The following is a 23539-nucleotide window of genomic DNA, read 5'->3' as shown; positions in this document are numbered from 1 at the left end:
GACATGCTACTTGGCCGTCGGCTGTCGAGCGTCGGTTTGATGTGTCAAGGCAACTTTGGACACAGATGCTGCCGACGTAAGCCAACCCCACAGTCTGCTTTGGTCACCACTAGTTTGTTGGCGTTGACTTGGTGTGTTCCTGCCTTTACAGAGTGTGACGCAAAGCATGCTGGGAACTTGAAATCGGCTGCAACTGTAATGTTGAATGGACTCTTCTGATAACTTTGGTTACGTCAGTAACATCAGCAACGATGTGTCATGGATGATGTCACTTTATATCGCTCAGTAAACTTAAAAAATAATAAATAAGGACAAGGGTTTACTCAAAAATGTTGAGCTACACAAAAATAAAACTAAACTCCTCATTCAGAAAATGTAATTGTTTTAAGTTGCATCAGTGATTTAACAGAAATTAATTACAGCATACTCGATCTTTATAAGTTAGTAGTACTATCTGGGTTTACAGTGCAGCAGAGACTGTTTCAGCTTCTTCCTAAACTCATCACACATGAGCACGTAGAGAATGGGGTTCAGACAGCTGTTGAGATGAACCAGGCAGTTTACAAAAGGCCCTATGTCATCTATTACTTGTTTAAAGTCACTCCACTCATTCTCATGGGCAATTACAGTACACAGCTGTTGAACATGAAAAGGAAACCAGCATATGAAAAAGGCCATGATCACAGATATAATGACCCAGAATGACTTATGCTTCTTTCCTCCTTTGAGACATTTGGCCCACACTCCAATAGCAATGTATGAAGATGCAATGATCAGGAAGGGGATGAGAAAACCCACCATAAACCTATAAATGACCAGAGACTTGAAGGTGACTTGACTTAAATTATAAATGCATTTTTTATCCTTTTCCAAGCGGCTGATGACAAAGGGAATGCTGCAGAGGATGGATAAAACCCACACAAGTGCACAGATGATCCTGGCTTTGACCAGAGTTTGCTTGTTTTGAGCCCAAAAAATCACCCAAGTGAACAGGCAACCTTCGAGACTGATAGTGGTCAGCAAAAAGATGCTGGCAAACATGTTTTGCACCGTCACAAAGCTCACAAACTTGCACATGAAGTCACCAAAGTGCCAAACCATCTTGTTAAAGGCAGTAATAATGTAGAAGATGATGACTAAGGTGAAGATTAAGTCAGCAATTGCCAAGTTGAGAAACCAAATGGAGTTGATGGTCGTCTTCATTTTGTAGCCAGTCACAAATATGACGAGCCCATTTCCAACGATACCCAGAGTGAAGACGACAAAATATATGAATATATTGAAGATTTCAATGCTTGATAAGGGTCCTGGCATGGTTGTTGCATTGGTTGCATTATCTGCACAAAAAAAAGGGAAAGATAAACTCAATCTATTAGAATTATTCATTCAGAAATCCAACTCATTCAGTTCACAAATTCAACTCAGCAATTCAATTGTTAACAGCTCACTGGAGTTGGAAATGGAAATGGAATGATTTTCTTGAATTATATGTCTTTAAAATCATTTTTGGATAGTTATTACAGCTCTGATTTTTCAGTAGGAATCTAATTGTTGTTGTTCAAATTAGAACCTTAGTTACCAGTCCATTGTTAATCATGTTCAAGACTGGGCTAAATCATGTTTAATGCATAATCTAAATGCATAATATAAATATTGTTTTTATACAACAGTTCAAAAAACAAAACGTTCATATGAGTGAGTTATATTTTAGATTGCCTGTTTTTGCTCCATTTTGGCAATGTAAATTGTTCGAAACAAGCTACGGGACTGTTTTGCGTCTCTGAGCAACACACGGGAGATGGTCTGGCTGAAGACAGTAGGTTACAGATGCACTCTCAGACATGCAGTCAGTCTCAGGCTTTGCGCTTTTTGCTGTGACGTCACCGGCACTCACACACATAACTCGTTGGGTCACAGAATTTGGCACAACACCGGAAATAAGCTGACAGAAATCAAAAATAGATTAAGTTACCTTTACAAACAAAGGCTAGCTCATTCAATATGAGCGCTGCCTGGTAACACTTACAATACAATAAGGGTAGCCTGCTTGAATAAACATATAGCCTACTAATAGGCCTACCTGAATTAATACTTCATTCAGCATGAACTAATGATTTTTGAAAGCATGAACTAATCATGTGAACCACCTGTGCTGGGTTGCATCAACAGACGAGATGATGATAGTCAGAGATTGTCAAAAGCATCAAATTTAGTCAATATTGAGAGGATTTGGCATTTCCAATTAATGTAGACCTGTTACATTATTCTAGTCTATTGTTATAACTATTAGGTAAGGCTACTTTTATTATTAAATTAATATTATAATAAATTTGCCCCGCAATAATTTCACAGCGCATCGCCGCATAAACTTACATGCTGTAAAGATAATAATTTTCATATAATAAATTATTTGTCAGAGCGTGCAGATGAATACTAAATGCTGTCATGTTATCTTGCATTTGTGAATGCAATTGTGTGAGGCACTTCAGGGAGGGAATTAGCCTATATCAAACCACTTTAATGACAGACTTTGCTCAGGCATTACAGAATGACCAAAACAGCATTTCAGATGCTGTGCAATGAGATCGGTCATGCCATGCCATCGAAAAGCATCAAGGAATTTATTCGGTTCAAGTGTTTCCATTGTAATTTATGCGCATGTTTTCATGTCGCATAAAAAAAAAATCTCCTACTCAATTGAGCACATAATTTTTTTCATGCACATTTTTAGAATTATGCGCATCTTGGCATTTCCATCCAGCGTTTTTATAATGCGATATCCCAAAATGAGCATAATCATGGATGGAAACAGCCGAATATTGGCTATTTCCATGATGCACATCAAAAAAGACTGTGACTTTGTGACGGGACGGCATCTGAAATGCTGTTTTGGTCATTCTGTAACGACTGAGCAAAGTCTGTCGTTATTGTTTGTCAGCGATGAAGATCTTTATTAGATGAGCTGCGGATGTCTGTGAACAATAGACCCTTTTCACATGACGTCACACAGCTTCCGTTTGGACTCGAAGCAGTGGATTGCGGGTGTGCCTCATACGTCCTGAAAAGTGAAGCTGTGGGCTCTTTGATTGCACCCTGGTGGCTGGATGCAGTACAGGTCATAAACCTCGCCCTCTTCATGCAAACATTGCGGGATTTGAGTCAAAACAAAAAAATAAATTACGCTTCAAATAAAATTTTCAGAAAGATGGTTTTGGTCATTCAAGTTCATAGTTGTTATCATGCTGATATATATTCAATTGTTCGTTTTTGATCCATCTGAGTTAGTGTAGTTAGCCTACTTTATTGAGTATTTCCATTTTATGCAACTGTACACATTTATTAATAGTAAATTAATAATTAATACATTTAAGATCATCATATTTGCAGTGAACAATATATTTCAGACCTCGTGGAGTAATAGTAATAATAGTATCAGTCCACAAGATCTGAATTGAAATAGGCTAAAATTTTGTACGTTTTAATGGATCACGCTACAAACATAATGATCTTATAATACATGATGCATTGCTGTGTCCGTTATCGCATAATTTCCACTTTTGGACACTTTTGCTTTAACAGACATTAGACAACACTGCAAAATCAAGCTGTTATATTCATATATTTATTGTCCAACATTCCCAATTTTTCTGATGCATGTCCTTAATTTTAATTTCATATGTTGGTAATAATTCAGTGTTTATGAGTGTTACGTACAGAAGGGGACGGAGACACAGGTATAACGTTAATGATCTTTTATTGAACAACCAGATGTGATAGCAGAGTGCAGGTAAGTGAATGCAGGTAAAGTTCGTGGCAGATGATATTCTTGTAACTGATACTTGTCTTGTTTTTCCCAGGGAACGTGGATGGCAGGCAGACGTGGAGCAGACGAGACACAGAGACACTCACAGAAGACAAGGAGAACACTAGGGATCTTGGTGAACGCTGGAGACAGGTAAGTAGTCGTTAGAGGAGTCCTTGAGGTAAGCATAGCAGGTAGGTATGCGTTAACGAGACCGTACAGTGACTGAATGCCTGTGAGTGTATTCTTGTTAGTGTATATTCTTTGTTACAATGGAAGGAAGTGGCGTCGCGGAGTCCATCTTTTTTTACAGTCTATGGTGGATACTCACTTCTGTCAGCATAGTGGAATATAGCGTCGCTTGAATGACGTGCACCCAGTAGTTGTACATATGCCACAAACGTGGTTAGAGGATGACTGTAGTCGCCTAATTTCATGTAAATTCAAGGCGAGGTGTTTGGCAGATCTCAAAGGAACTTACTGATCAGAGAGATTTGCTGCTTGAAATCGGAGGAGTTGAATACGGAGCACTGAATCCATACACTTTCTGCTGCCTGTAGTAACTTGCAAACTTTGCTGTCTTTATTGCAGATGAAGCTGTTTATATGTATTTGTCAGTACTATTTGTGAAATAAACGCATGTTTCCGACATTTACGTGCAGAAAAAAAACAACAACTTAATTCAATGCTTAATGTACTAGGCTACTTATTTCAGTGCCTGTATGTACAATGAAGATCAACATAAGCTTATTATTTTTAAATATCAAAAAAGTCTAATTTTCAGTTTTATTTAGATAAATATGACATACATAATAAAAATTGTGTTTAATACCCTGACAGCAACATAATGTCGGTCCAGATCCGGCCCATCTGATCCGTGTGTAATCCATATGTACCAGATATGGGCCGGATCTGGGCCACACTATGTTGCTGTCTGGGTATAATACTATTTCTACATGAAGACTGTTAATGTTGTAAAAACTGACTCCTGTACATGGCATTTTTGTCATCATTCATCTCTTCATTGCAGAACAAGACTGTCACATACAAAAATATATAGAGGATTTACAACAGTACTCATTGTTAAAGCAGCATTAAATTAATTAAATCAAATTATTTCTCCATTGAATAACATTAAATGAACGAATACTTCTGTTTTGTATTTTCAATACACTTCTTACAAATTATGCAAACTGTATTGCACCAGTTCAGTTTAAATTGGTATGATGTAAAATGATCTAAAATCTTCACACTATTAATTCTTCAGAGTATTATGTGGATGTGCTACTTTCAGGTGTCCATTACTCCATCTCACAAGAACAATATCGTTATCATAGCCTACCAATTTCTAAAAATAAAGATTAAAACAAATTTTGTTTTTAAAGACAATATTCTTGTTATTCCAAATAGGCTAACAGATTTGTGTGGACACACAATCATTGTGATAAAACTCTGACAGCAATTCAAGGACACAACATTGCTAAAGTTTCCACTCGAGGAAACCCTAAGCAAGGCAGTTACAGAAAGGAAATAACGTTACCAAAAGAATCCGATCATGTAAATTCTTGACATGAACAATTTGCATTTAAAGTTATTAAAGCATTTTCCCGAGAAGTCTCCAGCACAAAGGTAAGACGGAATAACAGATCCACTGCTTTGCGGATAGTTAGGAAGTTAACTGACATCATTGTGAAAAGGGCCTATTCCACAGGTAGCTATTGATTTCATTTGATTTCAAATACAGCCAATAATAGCTGACATTTCACAACCAAACTTATTATTACACCACGATAACAAAGTATGTAGCATTTCTTCACCGTTTTTATGGACATATATATCATAATTTACACATTAAGTAAGCAACCATTGTTCAGAGAGTATGAAATGAACACTCGCTTGTGCAGTGGCGGCGCCAGTGGCCTGTTCGTCTTGAAAATTAATGCCTCTGTGAAGGTACAGTTAACCAGTTTACACGTGCCTGCAGAAATATACATTTGATTACATTTTGGAGAACAGACGAAAGAAGATCCTTTAATGTGTATTTGATCATTCTGTGTTTGTTGCAAATATATGTAATTATGATAATAATTTAAATATCTATCTAAAAAATAACATGCTATTGTATTGCTGTAGCTATACACACACACACACACACACACACACACACACACACACACACACACACACACACATTATAGGTCTATAGTAGGGTGAATTGCCCTAAAGTGGGACACTGCATAATGTGGGACACCTAAGGTTTAGTGTTTGTAGGTCCCGCATAAATACATGAATGTCAGTGAAACTATAGGTTCCCTTTCGATACTTCACTCGTACTGCGTATGGGGGAAAGGTCTCCTTTTTCCCCGTTACTGAAGCCTTTTTCAATAACGCAGTGTAACTGCATCGTCATTGGTTCACTCATAGACAAGTTGTTGAACCAATGACGGCGCGGCATAGCTGCGCGACCTATGGCGACAGAGCGCGTGAATATTCCCGCCGAAATGGGCGGGGTTTAGGGCTATATAAGCGGGCGTTTCGCCATAGGATTTTAGTTCTCTCTCCTTCAGCGACGACTTCACATCGCTCCTCGCTGATCTCCGCCTGAAGCCTTCGCCGCCTGGAAGAAGCTCGCCTGGAAAGAAGCTCTCGGCGCCGTCGAAGAGGCTCCCGCAGCGGACTGCTGAGCTCGCCGAGGAAGAAGCGCCGGCGCCCTCGTCGACTGCCGCCTCGAGCGCCGTCTCGAGCCGCCCGCTTCCCGCTTCCGGCCGCCTGCCAGCCCGTCTCCTGCCGCCATCCGGCGCGCCTAAAAGAGCGATTTTCCCGCGGTTTATTGCCGCTCTAAAAGAGCTTTCCAACAGCGGTTTTCACTGCTCTAGCGGCCCTCGCCGCTCTAAAAGAGCCCCTCAAACGCCGTTTTCACGGCGGCGGCGTTGTTACAAATGCCGCGCCACTCATGTGGCACATGCAGAGCCCCTCTGCATGACGACGACGGTCACGGTGAGTGCGTCGGCTGCCTGGGCAGACCCCATGCAGAGGCCGCGCTCACTGGGACCTCGTGTTCTCACTGTGAGAACATGAGTCTCGCCTCTCTGCGCTCGCGGATCGCCTTCTTCAGTGAAGGCGATCTCGCCGCTCGCGCCCTCCCATCTTCCTCCCGCGAGCCGGCTAGGAAGAGACGGCAGGGCAGAGCGGCCCAGCGCACGGAGTTGGATGATGTCACGCCGGCTTCCCAGCGTGCCTCACCCTCTCCCCCGAGAGAGCAGTCCCCCGTCCTGTTCTCCCGCCCTGAGCTGCGTCCCTCGGCAGATGCGAGCGACCTCATCTCTTTTGGCGGTTCTGAGGACGAGCCGCTTGATGACGTCATGTCTCTCGCGGCCTCTGAATCCGAAGGTTGGGCCGGTGATTCTGACCCCGCCCGCCTTCCCTCGCTGGAGCCCATTGACTGCAAGCCGGGTATGGATGCCGAGCTCTTCCGCATCCTTTCGAAAGCAGTAGAGGTTTTGGACCTCGAATGGGCTCCGCCAGTGGAGCCATCACGGAGCAGGCTCGATGAGTGGTTCCTGCCGGGTTCCCGCCAGGCCCCTCGTCAACGCGCCGCACCGTTTTTCCCAGAGGTTCACAACGAGCTGACGAAGTCGTGGCGCGCCCTGTATTCTGCCCGCCTATGTACTACGCATTATTCAGCTCTCACCTCTGTGGATGGCTCTGAAGAGAAGGGTTACGAGCATCTACTGCCCCTGGACGAAGCGGTGGCGGCTCACCTCTGTCCCCCCACGGCTGTGGGTTGGAAAACTAAGAGGGCCCTTCCATCCAAGCCCTGCAGGACCACTTCTGCCCTGGCTGGCAGAGCATATACGTCCGCGGGCCAGGCTGCCTCAGCGCTGCATGCCATGGCTATTCTCCAGGTGTTTCAAGCGAAGCTCCTCCGTTCTCTGGATGAGTCCGGCGTTGATGCACCTGCCTTCCGTGACCTCCGCAGCGCCACTGACTTAGCCCTGCGTGCCACAAAGGCCACAGCTCAGGCCATTGGACGATCCATGGCCAGCCTGGTCGTGCTTGAGCGCCATTTGTGGCTCAACCTGACCGAGATTAAGGAGATGGACAAGACGGCCTTTTTGGATGCCCCGGTCTCTCCTTCTGGTCTCTTCGGGCCAGCAGTAGAGGGCTTTACGGAGCGTTTTACTGCAGCACAAAAGTCGTCTCAGGCTATGCGACACTTCCTGCCTAAACGCCCTAGCTCCACGTCTGCTTCCAGCCGCCCCAAGTCTGCGCCGGCTCAGCAGAACAAACCTGCCCCCTCTACCTCTCAGGCAGCACCACCCAAGGAACAGCGCCATTGTAAGCGCTCCTCCTTCCCGAGGCAACGTCAGGGACCCCGGCCTAAGATTACGCTGGACCCGACGCCTCCTAAGCCCTCCTGATATTTCAGGAAGGAAGAGGATGGGGCAAAGTCTCGCCACAGCCGGACCACCCCAAAAGCTCTTTCGTTCCACCCCCCCTCCGCCTCGTTCAGCTCCGGGCGTGGGAGATGTTCAGTGTTGTGCTAACTGGGCCCAGTGCTGCGTCCATGCAAAACGCTATTCTTATGGCGAACACTATGAATATTCTACCTTCTCTAAGAAAGAGCGAAGTTCCTCTTCCACTCTCTCCGGTGCACGGGGCCCCGATTGGCGGCCCGTCACCCGATACCATTCAGCCCCTTGTCACGCGGGCCGAGGCCTGGCGGGCCATCCCCGGAGTGTCAAGCTGGGTTCTGGGAACCATAAGTCGAGGCTACTCACTTCAGTTCGCCCGAAGGCCCCCGCGCTTCAGCGGGGTGCTTCAGACTTCAGTCAACACGGATGACGTTCATATCCTCCGAGCCGAAGTCACGTCTCTTCTGAGGAAAGGAGCTATAGAAATAGTCTCCCCCTCAGAGAGCAATTCGGGGTTCTACAGCCGTTATTTTCTAGTTCCCAAAAAAGATGGCGGTCTCAGACCCATCTTAGACCTCAGGCTCTTGAACCTCTCCCTCATGAGACGGAAGTTCAAGATGCTAACGCTGAAGCAGATCCTCGCGCAGGTTTGCCCCGGGGACTGGTTCTGCTCGCTGGACCTGAAAGATGCATACTTTCACATCCAGATAGCCCCCCATCACAGGCGATTCTTGAGATTCGTGTTCGAGGGTGTGGCTTACCAATATACGGTCCTTCCATTCGGACTGTCCCTAGCTCCTCGCACTTTTACCAAGTGCATGAACGCGGCGCTTTCCCCACTAAGACAGATGGGAATCCGGGTTCTCAATTACCTCAACGACTGGCTCATCCTAGCCCAGTCACGAGCCGAGCTGGAGCATCACAGATCCGTGTTACTCAGCCACTTGGAGTGCCTGGGTCTCAGGGTCAACTTTGCCAAGAGCTCACTGCTCCCCAACCAGCGTATAACGTTCCTGGGTGCAGTGTTCGACTCAGTCTGTATGATGGCTGTAGTATCTCCAGAGCGCGCTCTGGCCATTCAGCAGCTCGCGGCATCGGTCAGGAACAGAGCCTATTTCCCTCTGAAGTTTTTCCAGAGGATGCTAGGGCTGATGGCTTCCGCCTCCCCGGTTCTGCAGCTCGGCCTTCTTCGGATGCGGCCTCTGCAGTACTGGTTGAAGTTCCGGGTCCCTTCTCACGCCTGGCGGCATGGCCGCCTGCGTCTCAGGGTCAATCAGGCCTGTTTGGCAGCTCTGAAACCCTGGATGAACCCTGTATGGTTCAGCCAAGGGGTACCCCTACAGGCGGTGTCCAGAAGGACAGTGCTCTCAACGGATGCGTCCAACACAGGTTGGGGCGCTCTTTGCGAGGGCAGACCGGCCTTCGGCTCGTGGTCTCACGAAGAATGCCATCTGCACATCAACTGCCTTGAGATGTTGGCAGTGATTCGAGCCCTTCATGCATTCCAGGCACACCTGACAGGGCGCCACGTCTTAGTCCAGTCGGACAGCATGACAGTGGTGTCATACATAAATCACCAGGGCGGTCTTTCGTCCAGCCGCTTATGCGCTCTGGCGAAGCATCTTCTGGAATGGGCATCACCGAGGTTTCAGTCGCTCAGGGCGAGTCACATAACCGGGAGAACAAACTTGGGAGCAGACATGCTATCTCGGAGCAATGTCCCCTCAGACGAGTGGATGCTCCACCCCCAGACGGTTCTCATGTTCCCATGTCTGGCCCAGCACCCTCCTTTACGCTTTTCCCCCGATCGCTCTGATTCCACAGGTCATCAGACGAATCAGGGAAGACAAGCACAGAGTCCTCCTGGTGGCCCCGCTCTGGAGGAGCCAAGTTTGGTCCTCAGAGCTGTTCAGGCTTTCCACAAAAGCTCTGTGGCCGATCCCCCTGAGACGGGACCTCCTCTCTCAGGCGAACAGGACGATTTGGCATCCCCAGCCAGAACTCTGGGCTCTGCACCTCTGGTCCCTCGACGGGAGCCTGCTAACCTCCCCGGGGACGTGCTGAATACCATTTCTCAGGCGAGAGCTCCGTCCATGAGACGCCTCTACGCCCAGAAATGGTCGGTCTTTGTTGACTGGTGTTCTACACGCAACATAGACCCAGTGGAGTGTGACGTATCTCCGATACTGTCTTTTCTCCAGGAGTGTTTGAATCTGGGTCGCACCCCTTCAACGCTCAAAGTTTACGTAGCAGCCATTGCAGCGTTTCACGCTCCTATCGCTGGCCAGTCGGTGGGACGAAACAACCTTGTGGTGCGTTTCTTGAGAGGTTCTAGGCGATTAAATCCTCCTCGTCCTCTCACTGTTCCCACCTGGGACCTCTCTTTGGTCCTCAGAGCTCTTAAAGGGCCTCCCTTTGAACCACTGCGTTTAGCTGACATCAGGCCCCTGACGCTCAAAACCGCTCTGCTACTTGCACTAGCATCGGTTAAGCGAGTTGGTGACTTGCAGGCCCTCTCCGTGAGCCCTGCATGCCTTGAGTTCGGGCCCAACGATTCCAAAGTCGTTTTGAAACCTAGGCATGGCTACGTCCCTAAGGTGTTCTCGACTCCATTCAGAGCACAGGTTATTTCCCTCTCAGCGCTTCCTCCCTCGTCGGACGAGCGAGAGCTGGAACTACTCTGCCCTGTCAGGGCATTAAGGACCTACGTTGATCGATCACAGCCTTTTCGGCAATCTGATCAGCTCTTTATCTGCTTTGGTGGCCGCACTAAGGGGTCTTCAGTCTCAAAGCAACGTCTTTCGCGTTGGATAGTCGACGCTATTGCTCTTTGTTACTCCTCTATGGGCCTCGACTGCCCCATAGGAGTTAGAGCTCACTCTACTAGAGGAATGGCTTCCTCTTGGGCCTGGTCTAGTGGAGTTCCGATTAAAGACATCTGTGAGGCGGCCGGCTGGTCCTCGCCATCCACTTTTGTCAGATTTTATCATTTGGACGTCCCGACCTTACAAGCTTGGGTCCTCTCGGTATGATCCAGCGGCCTCTATCGAGCTCCGCTTCATGCCACTCTGGGAGTTAACTCCCTTTGTGTAGTGTAACGAGGGTTCGACGGCTCCGGCCTTCTCACTTGTCCTCTGGTTCCCTCACGGTGCCCAAGACAAGTCCAGTCGTTCCCTGCCGTGGCACGGCGCGGTTGAATTCGTTCCCCATACGCAGTACGAGTGAAGTATCGAAAGGGAACGTACTCGGTTACTAACGTAACCTCGGTTCCGTGAGATACGGAACTAGTACTGCGTTACATGCCGTGCCACGAGGCTGCGGCTTCAGTGTCTTCGCTTCAGTCGAATGACCTGAAATCCTATGGCGAAACGCCCGCTTATATAGCCCTAAACCCCGCCCATTTCGGCGGGAATATTCGCGCGCTCTGTCGCCATAGGTCGCGCAGCTATGCCACGCCGTCATTGGTTCAACAACTTGTCTATGAGTGAACCAATGACGATGCAGTTACACTGCGTTATTGAAAAAGGCTTCAGTAACGGGGAAAAAGGAGACCTTTCCCCCATACGCAGTACTTGTTCCGTATCTCAGGGAACCGAGGTAATTGTTATTGTAATGGTTATTTACAGTGTTTTAGTGTTGTTGTGCAATAATAGAATGATTGTGTGTGTTTGTTGTTTAGTAAAATAAAAAACATTATGCCAAATAAACATTTATGCAGTTCGCAGCATATTTATGAATTTTTACTCAATGTTAAATCTAGCCTAAAGTTTGTTCAAGGTTTTTTTTTATTTATTTTTTTGCAGGTTACAAGATTTTATATTTTGCCTTCAAATAAGCCTAGGCTATATGTTGAAGAGAACATTGAAGAATTCTGACTGCATTTAATTATTTTCTATATATTACATAACATAGCCTATGAAAATAGTTGCCTAATGTCTTTACAATAAATGCATCAAAACTATCATGTTGTATTATTTTTCTGATGATGTTCAATTATCAATCAATCCATCCATAACCAAGATAATTACTAACTTAAGAAGATTTTTACTATTCTGCATGAATCAATTGATTTTGGCCTTTTATCGTAGACTTTGGCCTTTTCATAGACCTTTTATTATTATGATTATTATTATTACCATCATTATCATTATTATTATCATTATTCTTATTATTATCATCATAGATTTTGGCCTTTTATCATAGAATTTTCAGTGTCCCACATTAGGGATACAACTGTCCCACATTAGGAAACACCAAATTGTTTTAGACGACTTGCACTAAGAGCACTAATATGTCTATAATTTCTTTTATGAATGTGTTATCTCCATTTTATCTTTTGATTTGATTAGGAGACATCCTGGGGTTTTTAAAATGGTATTGTGTGTGAATTTAATGTTTTGGCTACAAATTGCAATATGTCACAGAAGTCTGAAATGCAAAAAATGTCCCACATTAGGGCAATTCACCCTATATATAGTTACAAAGTAACTAGTAGTCTAACTAGGTACTTGAGTGTTTTTTTCACTGGATACCTTTTTACTCTTACTTAAGTAACTATTATGATTATTACCTTCACTTTTACTTTGAGTAAATATTTCTAGTTGTACTTTTACTTGAGTTGCCTACAGTTTTTGGATACTCTACCCATGTCTGATTCTGAAGTGTCAAATAAAAAATAAAACGCATCGACAGGAGTGGAAAAAAATGCTTTCTTTTTTGATAAACTGACAAGAAATAGGGACATTTAACATAAAAACAGTATTTCACATCATTTCTGCTGCCTGATTTCATCTTTAAAGAAATATTTTGTCTTGTCATGTATGAGGAGTTTGTTAAAACTATTGAAGAAAAAAACTTTGGGTATTATCCTAAAGCTTTATGTGACCATCAGTATTCCGAATTGTGACAGACATGATCATGATTGAATTGTGAATCAAAGCAATGAAGTCACAAAATTGGCTAATTGACTGAGTTTTGAAAACATGATAAATATTGAAAAATGCTCTTATTAGCAGTTCTTAAACTCAATTTTTAAAGGAACAGTTCACCATTAAATGAAAATATTTGTCATTATTTACTCACCCTTGTGTTCTAATATGCACTTCTTACTTTTTTGGATCACAAAAGGAGAATTAAAAAAATAACAATGTCCCACTCACATTCATCCATAATGACAGTAAATAGCGACCAGCATCAAGCTTTTTAAAAAAGATACAAAAGTATCACAGAATGATCCTAAGCAACACGTGCTATACACAAGTTTTCGGGGGTATTTGATAAAAAAACAAATCAATTGTTTTGGGGTGAAAATTGAAATTTAATGTATTATTTTAATGAAAATCCTGACCTTGGCTGTTGGTCTTCCGTGCTCGACTGTGTGTTTGTGAGGCTCTGTTAGCACCATAGTTCACTCCAACTCGCCCAGATAAAGCACATAAGTTGTGAGAAATCAAGATGAGCTAAAACTTGACATGAAATACAATCCATGTACTTGTTTTCTCTGAGGTAAATATATCTGTTGTGTTCGTTGCAACAAAAAATTATCACATTCACATCTGTCAACTGTCATTCTGACTGTCATTTCACCAAATTACATCGTATACCCCTGAACACTTTGCACAGGATCATTCTGCTACTTTGTGTTTTTTTAAAAGTTTGATGCTGGTCGCTATTTACTGCCATTATATGGACAAGCTCGAGCTGGACATTTTTTGAAATTCTCCTTTTGTGGTCTCAAAAAGAAAGAAGGGCATACAGCATTAGAACAACACCAGGGTGAGTAAATAATGACTAAATTTTAATTTTAGGGTGAACTTTCTCTTGAATGCTTTTGCAGTGTAATGGTGGAAAAGGCCAATTCACACTGCACTGACAGACGCAGATCAGTGGCGACAGTCATCAAATTACAGCACGTCAAAAGCAAAAGCATTCGAAGAGCTTTCTTGAAATGAAAATGAAAATGAAGTCATTATTTACTCACCCTGGTGTTGTTCTAATGCTGTATGCCCTTCTTTCTTTTTGAGACCACAAAAGGAGAATTTTCAAAAAATGTCTATATATAGACATTTATATATATATAAATACACACACACACACACACACACATATATATATATATATATATATATATACACACACACAAAGAGTCAAACTAAAATTTATGCAGACACCTACATTTCATTCATTACTTCAGTTTACTCACTATAGTTTAAAAAATGGTAATAAAATATGACAGTAGTTAAACTGTGTCAGAAAATATTAATCTTAATTATGTCAGATAACACTTGAGCAAAACATGGTCAGGTCAATGTGTCTGAATATTTTTTGGTCTTTGGTTTTTATCAATTTTACTGGTAGTCCACTGTATGAAGAATTTTTGGGTATAATATGTGACAGTTTATTTTGCTATCCTCACTTACATAAATGAACTATAGTGTCCGGCACCCACTAGTAAAAATATCAAAAACAAAAACGTCTGAAAAACTTTTGGTTTGACTGTGTGTGTGTGTATATATATATATATATATATATATATATATATATATATATATATATACATTTTTAAATTGTGGCAAATGTATTCATGATGAGATACATTTACATAGAATAGTTTACATTTTATTATATTATATTATATTGATTTGATTGGTTTAAGCAGGCACTGTGCATTGACTGTATCTTAAACAGTTTTGCATTTACTACACTATGAGAGGCGTTTAAAAAATATGTCATGTGAGTAAAACAAATATTCAGTTCTTACCCATTTTTGAGTTGTTAATGCAGGGAAAAGCCGAGTCTTGATCTTGGTATGTCTTAGTCTTGCTGACAGAGACAGCAAACCCTGCACTACATTGATTTGCTTTACTGATAGGCCTTCAGCTGACTTGATGATATGATTATAGATGTACAGCAGAGTCTTTCCTGCCACAGAATGTTCCTGTAGCTCATGGTGCTAGAATTCAATTTAATTGTATAAACTGATAAAAATGTATATACCTTAAATGTTTTGGATAACAGTGCCAATGTGAATTGGATCATACAATTATGTTTCAGTGATTAAAACTGAAGTGACATAAATAGTAGGTTATGTTTGGTCTGAAGTAAAAATGAAACATTAATGACTAGAAACACACAAAGACAAGTGGCTACATGTTAATTGTTTATCAAGATATTTCATTAGCAAAGACATTTCATTGAATTTGCTGTAATTCTAAGAACCACAGGTGGATATACCATGCAAAAACTGCAACAGTTTTAATAGATAATAATTTTAGCAGTTCCAGAGAAAAGCCGGGAGCAACTCCCCCTCGGGTCACGCAAGGCTGTCAGTGACAGCATTCCCTACGGCCAACAGCCCAAGCTGAGCCTAAAAGAGGCCTCCCGCAAAAAGCCTTCCAAGGCTGCTCAAGGCATCTGGGACCAGCATTCCATGGAAAGTGGTCCATTAAAGGGAATGTGGCCAGGAAACTGAAAGGAACCCTGGCCAGTCACTAGAGGGGAATGAAGTCACTCTCAGCACCACCAAGGTGGCCATACTAATCTAGCAGAAGCCAAACATAGTCTAGGCCAGCCCTGTCTGATACACAGAATCTCCAAAGTTCATTCTTCAGAGAAGAGAGCAAGTAAGAGCGACTGCAAAAGAGCAGTGAGCAACCCACACACAGAGATGGGCATCCCGGAGAGCAGAACTCAGCTGAGCGCTATAGACCCTCGTATTGAGGGGAGTATAATCTGCTCATCCTAGGATCTACTCAGTGTCTGATTAAAGCACTGAGGAGGCCGTGCGCTAGAAAAACCCTGGTACAGGGGAGCACAAACTAGCCTAAGGGCTGGTCTCAACGGGAGACTTCATAGAAGTCTACGACCAATGACCAGCTTAGGGAGCTAAGCACAATTAGTCAACCCAAAGGGAAGTACGAAGCTCAACCTAACAGACAGACCATACTGTAGGCACATAGTCATGGAGGCCGGAAAAAGGGCCTACAACATAACTAAAGTTCTTACAAATTAACTAAATATCCCACAGAAACTCAACACATAAGGTGGTATTCCAGGGTGGCCCGTAAGGCCATGCACCTGAAAACACAGCATGCTGGAAGCACGACCAACCAAGTGTTTAAGTATTGTGAGTGGACTTAAGTTTTTTGTTTTTTCAATAACCACGCATAAAAGTTATTCCTTCAAAAACACAAACATGTACATACATGTTCCTCACATATTATTGTAGCCTAGTTTGTGCTGAATACAGTGTAATGACACATTAATACGTTTATGAACAACTGAAAAAAGCACATATGTCAGGGCATGTCAAAACTTCTCCAGGGCACTGAAAATCCTCAGACCCCTGAGGGTTAAACTCCAACAGGAAAAAGAATAACTGTTGGTTTCGTATTTGTAGGAAAGATGACCAAGTAAATTGTGAATAATTTGTGTTTATTTAATAGCTGTGGTGGTGGTTATGGCATATATCTCAGACTATACTTTCACCTGGCATCCTTCCATTCCATACAGTAATCTGTTTCATTTTCGGAAGGTGCGATGATGGGAATACGCGTGTCATCAATGCGTCCAACCACACTGGAAATCCTCAAGATATCCAGCAAGATGTTATTAACTGAACATCAATTATCAGATTAGCCTCATTTAAACCAATTTCTATGCCACTGACCTGCAATCCTGAGAAACTCATCTTTGATGGGTTTGTTCCCAACAACACAACAATTCTCAGAAAGAATGTGAGAACGAGGCATACTTTCCTTACCGCTCAGCATACAACGGCCTTTAATGTGATTTTAGACCTATAGAAAACTGCCACACATGTTTTCATGACTTTCAAAAAGAGGAAAAAAATATAGAGAATCTGATAACAGAAGAGAGAAAGATGTCGATTTTACCATCACTTCCACATTGTATTCACGGCAGCATTAACTATTTTTTTGTAATTTGATGAAAAGGTAATATAATACAAAGTACAGTGTTAAAAATGTACATAATACTAACTTAAAAAAAATAAATATAAAAAACGTGGCTGGATTTACAATGCTCATGACCGTTAAAACATCATCACAGTCTGTGAAAAGGGTCCATTGCCACAAATTGGTTGCAATGAGGAGAAACAGATCTAAATGCAGCAGTCTGTATTTTATTAACAAAAGAAACACTGAATAACAAACTTGAACAAAGTGAAGCAGAACTTACAATGAACTGAAAGAAAAACAGGGCTAAAATAGGCAGAACAAACCAATCAAAGAATCATGAAACACCATGTGACCACTTAATCAAACAGTTTGTAACCTATAAAGACTAACAGAAACAAGAGAAAACTGAGGCACAGAACTGAAATATAATACAATCCCATCCAAATTGCTGTTTTAAAAAAAAAACAGTGGTTAATGGTGAGATATATGGTTATAGTGGTCACAATCATTTAGAAACTGTTTTTCTACATATCTAACGATTCAAAGGTGCTTTTCGTGTTCTGCTCATCCTTTTGTATCTGCCTTCCTCTAAAGATCAGATGTTCTTCAGAAAACGCCGTCTCCAACACCAGCAGCAGAGACTTTTTCAGCTTCTTCTTATATTCATCACACATGAACACATAGAGAATGGGGTTCAGACAGCTGTTTAGAAAAACCAGATAGATACTCAAATGCTCAAATAAGTCAAATGCTGTCAGAAATACTTCTTCATCACTGGCACCCCAGTTATCCATTTTTATTACAATAAAAATGCAAACATGGTATGGAAACCAACATACAAAAAAAGTCAGGATGATAGCGATAATGACCCGGTACGACCTGTGCTGCTTCTCCGTTTTGAGTCGTTTGATTCGTACTCCAACAGCAATGTGTGAAGATGCAATGATCAGGAAGGGGATGAGAAAGCCCACTAAAAATTCATATGTGACCAGAAATGTAGTAGGAAACTCATTCACGAAGGAAGGGATGCTGCAGCTGATGGATAAAACCCACACAATCACGCAGATGATCCTGGCTCTCAGTACAGTTCGGTTATTTTGAGCCCAAACAACCATTGTTGTGCACAGACATCGGTCCAGACTGATGACTACAAGAAAAAAAATGCTAGCAAACAGGTTTAGTGTTACCATCATGGAGATAACATACCCTAAGGATGAAAAGTTGACAATAAAAGGAAGTATCATCATGGATATCATCATGGATAATATGAAGATGAAGTCTGCAATCGCCAAGTTGAGAAACCAAATAGAGTTGACTGTCGTCTTCATTCTGCAGCCGGTCAGAAATATGACAAGCCCATTTCCAATGAAACCAACAATGAAGGTGGGAATGGAAATGCATATTAAAAAGATCGTAAAGCAATTCATAGGCTGTATAGTGGTATTGTTTGTTGTGCCTCCGGTAAAGTTTTCATGTCCAAAACTTGTGTTTTCTACACAATGAAAAAAAGAAAGAGAAAACAGTTGAGGGCTGCTTTTGGGTCTGTTTTTGATGCATCATCTTAACATTTTGGTGTTTCATGTGCAACATAATTTTTGCATGCAGTTTCACACACCAAAATGCACCTAAAATAAAACTTTTTTGTTGTTGTTCTTAAATCTTGATCAAAGCAAATATTCTGAAGCAACAAAATGAAACACACCGACAGAAGAGGAAAAACAAAAAATGTACAGTACTACAGTACTTCACATAATTTATGCTGTCTGATTTAATCTTTAAAGATATGTTTTGTCTTGTCATGTATGAAGAGTCTGTTTATAATTTTGAATAAGAAACTTTTAGCATTTTCCTCACGCTTTGCCATTATTGTGGCAATAAGTCATTAATGTGGAAATCAGTCACTTCATCACTTAATTTTTAGTGGGAAGATAACAAATTATGAAAAATGAGTGAATTGTGAATCAAAGCAATGTCACAAAAATGGCTAATTGACGGAGTTTTGAAAACATGCTAAAATGCACTTAAATTAGCAGTACTAAATTACAGTTGTTTACAGACGTTAGAACACATTTCTCAATACTTGGGTCACTTTTGCAAAACTCTTCACACAGTGAGCACAACAGAAGTCTATGTGGGCTAAACTGAGGATCAATTATCATTGCTTTGGCACAAAATGCATTCAATGACTACATCTCTCAAATTTCATGAATTCTTTTCTCACTCAGACACAACAACTGCCAAAACTCTTTGTACGTACAGGCCAGTTTGCACATGCTTACATACTGTTTTCAAAACTGTTAAACTTATGTTCAAAACAATAACATAATACAAAACTGAATAAGACAGCAATTTGCTACATTTCTACAGTAATATTGTAATGAAATATATGCTGAATCTAAAAAATCAAATACTATCAAAGCAATTAGATGAAACTGAACACCTACACAAGCATTCGTTTTTCAATTTCATTATCATCCATTCAAAGAGGACAACTTCAGAATAATTTTATACTGTTATGTAAACAAGGTTCATGTAACAAACTGCAGTGAATTATAAACAACAGACAGTGTTATTCTTGTTTTGTTAAGAAATTTTACAAAAGAAAACTGTGTGAAGAGTTTTGAAAAAGTGGCCTAAGTATTGAGAAATGTGTCCTAACGATTGTAAAAAACTGTAACTCATTATTTACTCACCCTGGTGTTATTCGAATGTCGAATGCCCTTTTTCCCTTTCGGATCACAAATGGTGAATTTAAAAAAACAAAACAAACAAAACAAAACAAAAAAAAACAACAACTGTGTAATGGCAGTGAATAGCAACCAGCATCAAGCTTTTATAAAAAGCTTGCACATTATGTAATACTTTTGTGTATATTTAAAAAAAACTAGACACTGTCATTATGGATGAGCGCGAACTGGACATGTTTTGAAAATTCTCCTTTTGTAGTCCAAAAAAGAAAGAATGGCATGCAGTATTAGAACAACACCAGGGTGAGTAAATAATAACTTAATTTCATTTTAGGGTGAACTATCCCTTTAATGTTTTTACAGTGTAATTATGGAAAAAGACCAATTCACACTGCACTGACAGACACAGACCAACGGCGACAGTCACCAGATTACAGCACCTCACTTATCAAACATTCTAATTTCGATTCAGTGTGTTCAGTCAGCGAAAACAAGCACCGATAGATGGCAACAGATTCTGATGGGTAACACACTGATCCGACAAAACCCGACAAAGTGTCTGTTGATGTCTGTTGGTGTTGTGTGAATTGATCTTTAGATGCAATACAGAAAGCAAACACATTGAATATAGAAGACCAAATGCAGTTCGGTCTAACATTACAATGCTGTCATTCCAGCAGTTATAGATTATATTTTTTAAATGCAGCTGCATGCACAAAAAGTTTATTTACTTTTACTTTTATTTGTTTTACACATTTTTCTTGTGTAAAACAAGGACACATCTCTGTTTATAATTCACTGCAATATATGTTACTGGAATGAATCAGACATTATGCAGAATTCATCAATATTTTATGTTGTCTCCTTTTGTAATGAAATTGAAAGCATAGCACCTACAATGAGAATCAGCTGTGGCTGGTCCAACTGTCCAATTGTTTTTATAGCATTTAATTTCAAGATTTAAAATATATTTCATTAAAATATTACTGTAGGAATGTAGCAAATTGCTGTCTTATTCAGTTTTGTATTATGTTATTGTTTTGAACATAAGTTTAACAGTTTTGAAAACAGTATGTAAGCATGTGCAAATTGGTGTATGTACAAAGAGTTTTGGCAGTTGTTGTGTCTGAGTGAGAAAAGAATTCATGAAATTTGAGAGATGTAATCATTGAATGCATTTTGTGCCAAAGCAATGATAACTTGATCCTCAGTTTAGCCCACATAGACTTCTGTTGTGCTCACTGTGTGAAGAGTTTTGCAAAAGTGACCTAAGTATTGAGAAATGTGTGTAATAATTTCCTATTCTGTAATTTAACATTTGTGCTTAATTATGTATTGTCCATTGTCCAGTTGTATTAATGTGAAAAATAATATCCCCATTTTATAAATTATTTAAAAAAGTAACAGAGAGAGAGAGAGAGAGAGAGCAAATTTTTAAACTGTATGGCAAATGTATTCATGAGATACATTTAAATACAGACTAAAGAATATTATATTATATTATATTATATTATATTATATTATATTATATTATATTATATTATCACTGTGGATTTTCTTTATCTTAAGCATTTTACTACGTTCTGAGAGGCGTTTAAAAAGCATAATACACATATTCAGTTCTTACCCATTTTTGAGCTGTTAATGAACTGGGACAAGCCGAGTCTTGATCTTGGTATGTCTTCTCGGTCTTCCTGACAGATGGTTTTATACCAGACAGCAAACCCTGCACTACATCTATAGGCTGATTTGCTGTTACTGATAGTGGCCTTCAGTAGACTTGATGAAATGATTACAAAAGTGTGGCATCACAGTGGGAAGTGGGCATGTACAGCAAAACCTTTCCTGCAACAGAATGTTCCTGTAGCTCAAGCATAGAGCATGGTGCTAGAATTCAATTTAATTGTATGAACTGACAAAACATGTATATCCCTTACATATTTTGGATAACAGTGCCAATGTGAATTGAATTATAAAATTATGTTTCAGTGTTTGAACTGAAGTAAAAATGAAACATTAATGACTAGAAACACACAAAGACAAGTGTGCATGTTCATTGTTTATCAACATATTTCATTAGCAAGAATTGCTGAAGTTTGCCATCATTCTAAGAACCACAGGTGGCTATCACTCTAAAAAACGATGGTTCTTTACAATAATAAGAACCGTATGGTCCTGAAGAACCCTTTATATGCTAAAATGGTTCTTCGTGTTAGAGTTTTGGGGTCTTTATTCCCTCATTTTTGTTTTTCAAATCTGTAACTGTCAAAGCCACATCATGGGTTTCTGGAGCTCAGCCACAGACTGTACAATTCTCAACAGGTAAATTATTTCTTTCTTAAAATCTCTGTAAATTTTAACTTTCAAATTATAACTGGTTTCCTACCAATCATGTCATTTTTCTTTTTTATTATTTTAACAGAACATGTAGGTGTGACCAGCTCTGTTCAATCAAACAAACAAGGAAACAAACAAAAGATCATTAAAGCTATCCCGTGACTTTTCCTTTAAACATTGTAAAGGGCTCATACTGTCAATTCAGTTCAATACTTTTAGCCTTCATAAACATAATTATCTATTACTCCCCACAACCTCATCATCTGTAAAGAGAAACAGCCATTCACTCATACCAAAATGATGGAGTTAAAGACATCACCAAGGATTGTGAAGATATTTCACTGGAACTTGGTCTTCATTAGGCATACATCTATTTTGTTTTTCTATTTTGTGTTTTTTGTTCAATGTCAATCGTCATTTATTAATATATTCAGCTAATAACTGTTGTTAGAGCACTTCCATTTTTGCTACGATTTCACAAGTCAATAAAAAATAAAAGTACGTAACTGACACATGCTGTTTTAATTTTTTTTATTTTGTATTTTTTTGGTAAAACCCTATTAGAGACTACAAGACATTATAAGATCAGGTCAATCAATCAATCAATCAATCAATCAATCAATTAATCAAGATACTAATATTAATAATATATATACACTCTAAAAAATGCTGGGTTAAAAACAACCCAAGTTGGGTTGAAAATGGACAAACCCAGCGATTGGGTTGTTTTAACCCAACTGTTGTTTGCCCAACCTGCTGGGTAGTTTTACTTAACTCAACTATTGTTTAAAAATTACAGTATTGCTTACTTAAAATGAACCCAAAATATCTTGAAAATTAACGTTTATTAATATGTTTAATAAATGAACATTTTAATTTCATTTTAGATTCATTTTAAGTAAGCCATATAGTCATTTTCAAACAATAGTTGAGTTAAATAAAACTACCCAGCAGATTGGGCAAACATTTAACCCAACAGTTGGGTTAAAACAACCCAATCGCTGGGTTTGTCCATTTTCAACCCAACTTGGGTTGTTTTTAACCCAGCATTTTTTAGAGTGTAGATACTAATATAATAATATTAATGAAAATAAACAACTGTTAAAAACTTGAGGTCTTTCAAAGCATGGTTCTTTATGGAACCTTATGAAAAGGGTTCTATTTAGCAGACAGGACTAAGGTGAACACAATCAATTAACTAATGAGTAACTATAGAAACCATCTTGTCATGAGCCAGGTTTGATTGTTTCTTTGTTTTTTTCCCTTCTCTGTTCATCCTTGCTGATTTGTTGCAGCTGTTCATCATTTCTGCCTGCGTTCGCGCTTTGGTGTCCGCACCTGTTCTGTGTCTGTGTTGATTGTTCAGGCTTATTTCTCCTT

General features: G+C 40.5%; 1 protein-coding gene across 2 annotated transcripts; it reads right to left on the bottom strand.

Annotated features, from left to right (window-relative positions):
- On the bottom strand, window positions 1-21847 carry LOC125249496 (C3a anaphylatoxin chemotactic receptor-like). Of its 2 annotated transcripts, none has more exons than XM_048161800.1 (2): window positions 21450-21847; window positions 1-1337 (listed from the first exon to the last, which is right to left on the bottom strand). In XM_048161800.1, exons 1-2 carry the CDS (start codon window positions 21451-21453, stop codon window positions 451-453), a joined length of 891 nt encoding a protein of 296 aa, XP_048017757.1. In that variant the 5' UTR covers window positions 21454-21847; the 3' UTR covers window positions 1-450. The 2 variants fall into 2 exon arrangements, with proteins under 2 accessions (XP_048017757.1, XP_048017756.1); XM_048161799.1 differs by lacking the exon at window positions 1-1337 and adding an exon at window positions 17340-18627 and having other exon boundaries at window positions 21450-21774.
- Between the last annotated feature and the right edge of the window lie 1692 nt (window positions 21848-23539).

Source organism: Megalobrama amblycephala, linkage group LG16, assembly GCF_018812025.1.
Source record: "Megalobrama amblycephala isolate DHTTF-2021 linkage group LG16, ASM1881202v1, whole genome shotgun sequence".
In the NCBI taxonomy this organism is placed as follows: Eukaryota; Metazoa; Chordata; class Actinopteri; order Cypriniformes; family Xenocyprididae; genus Megalobrama; species Megalobrama amblycephala.
The sequence above is the reverse complement of the archived record's forward strand: the minus strand, read 5'-3'. Positions and strand labels throughout refer to the sequence as shown.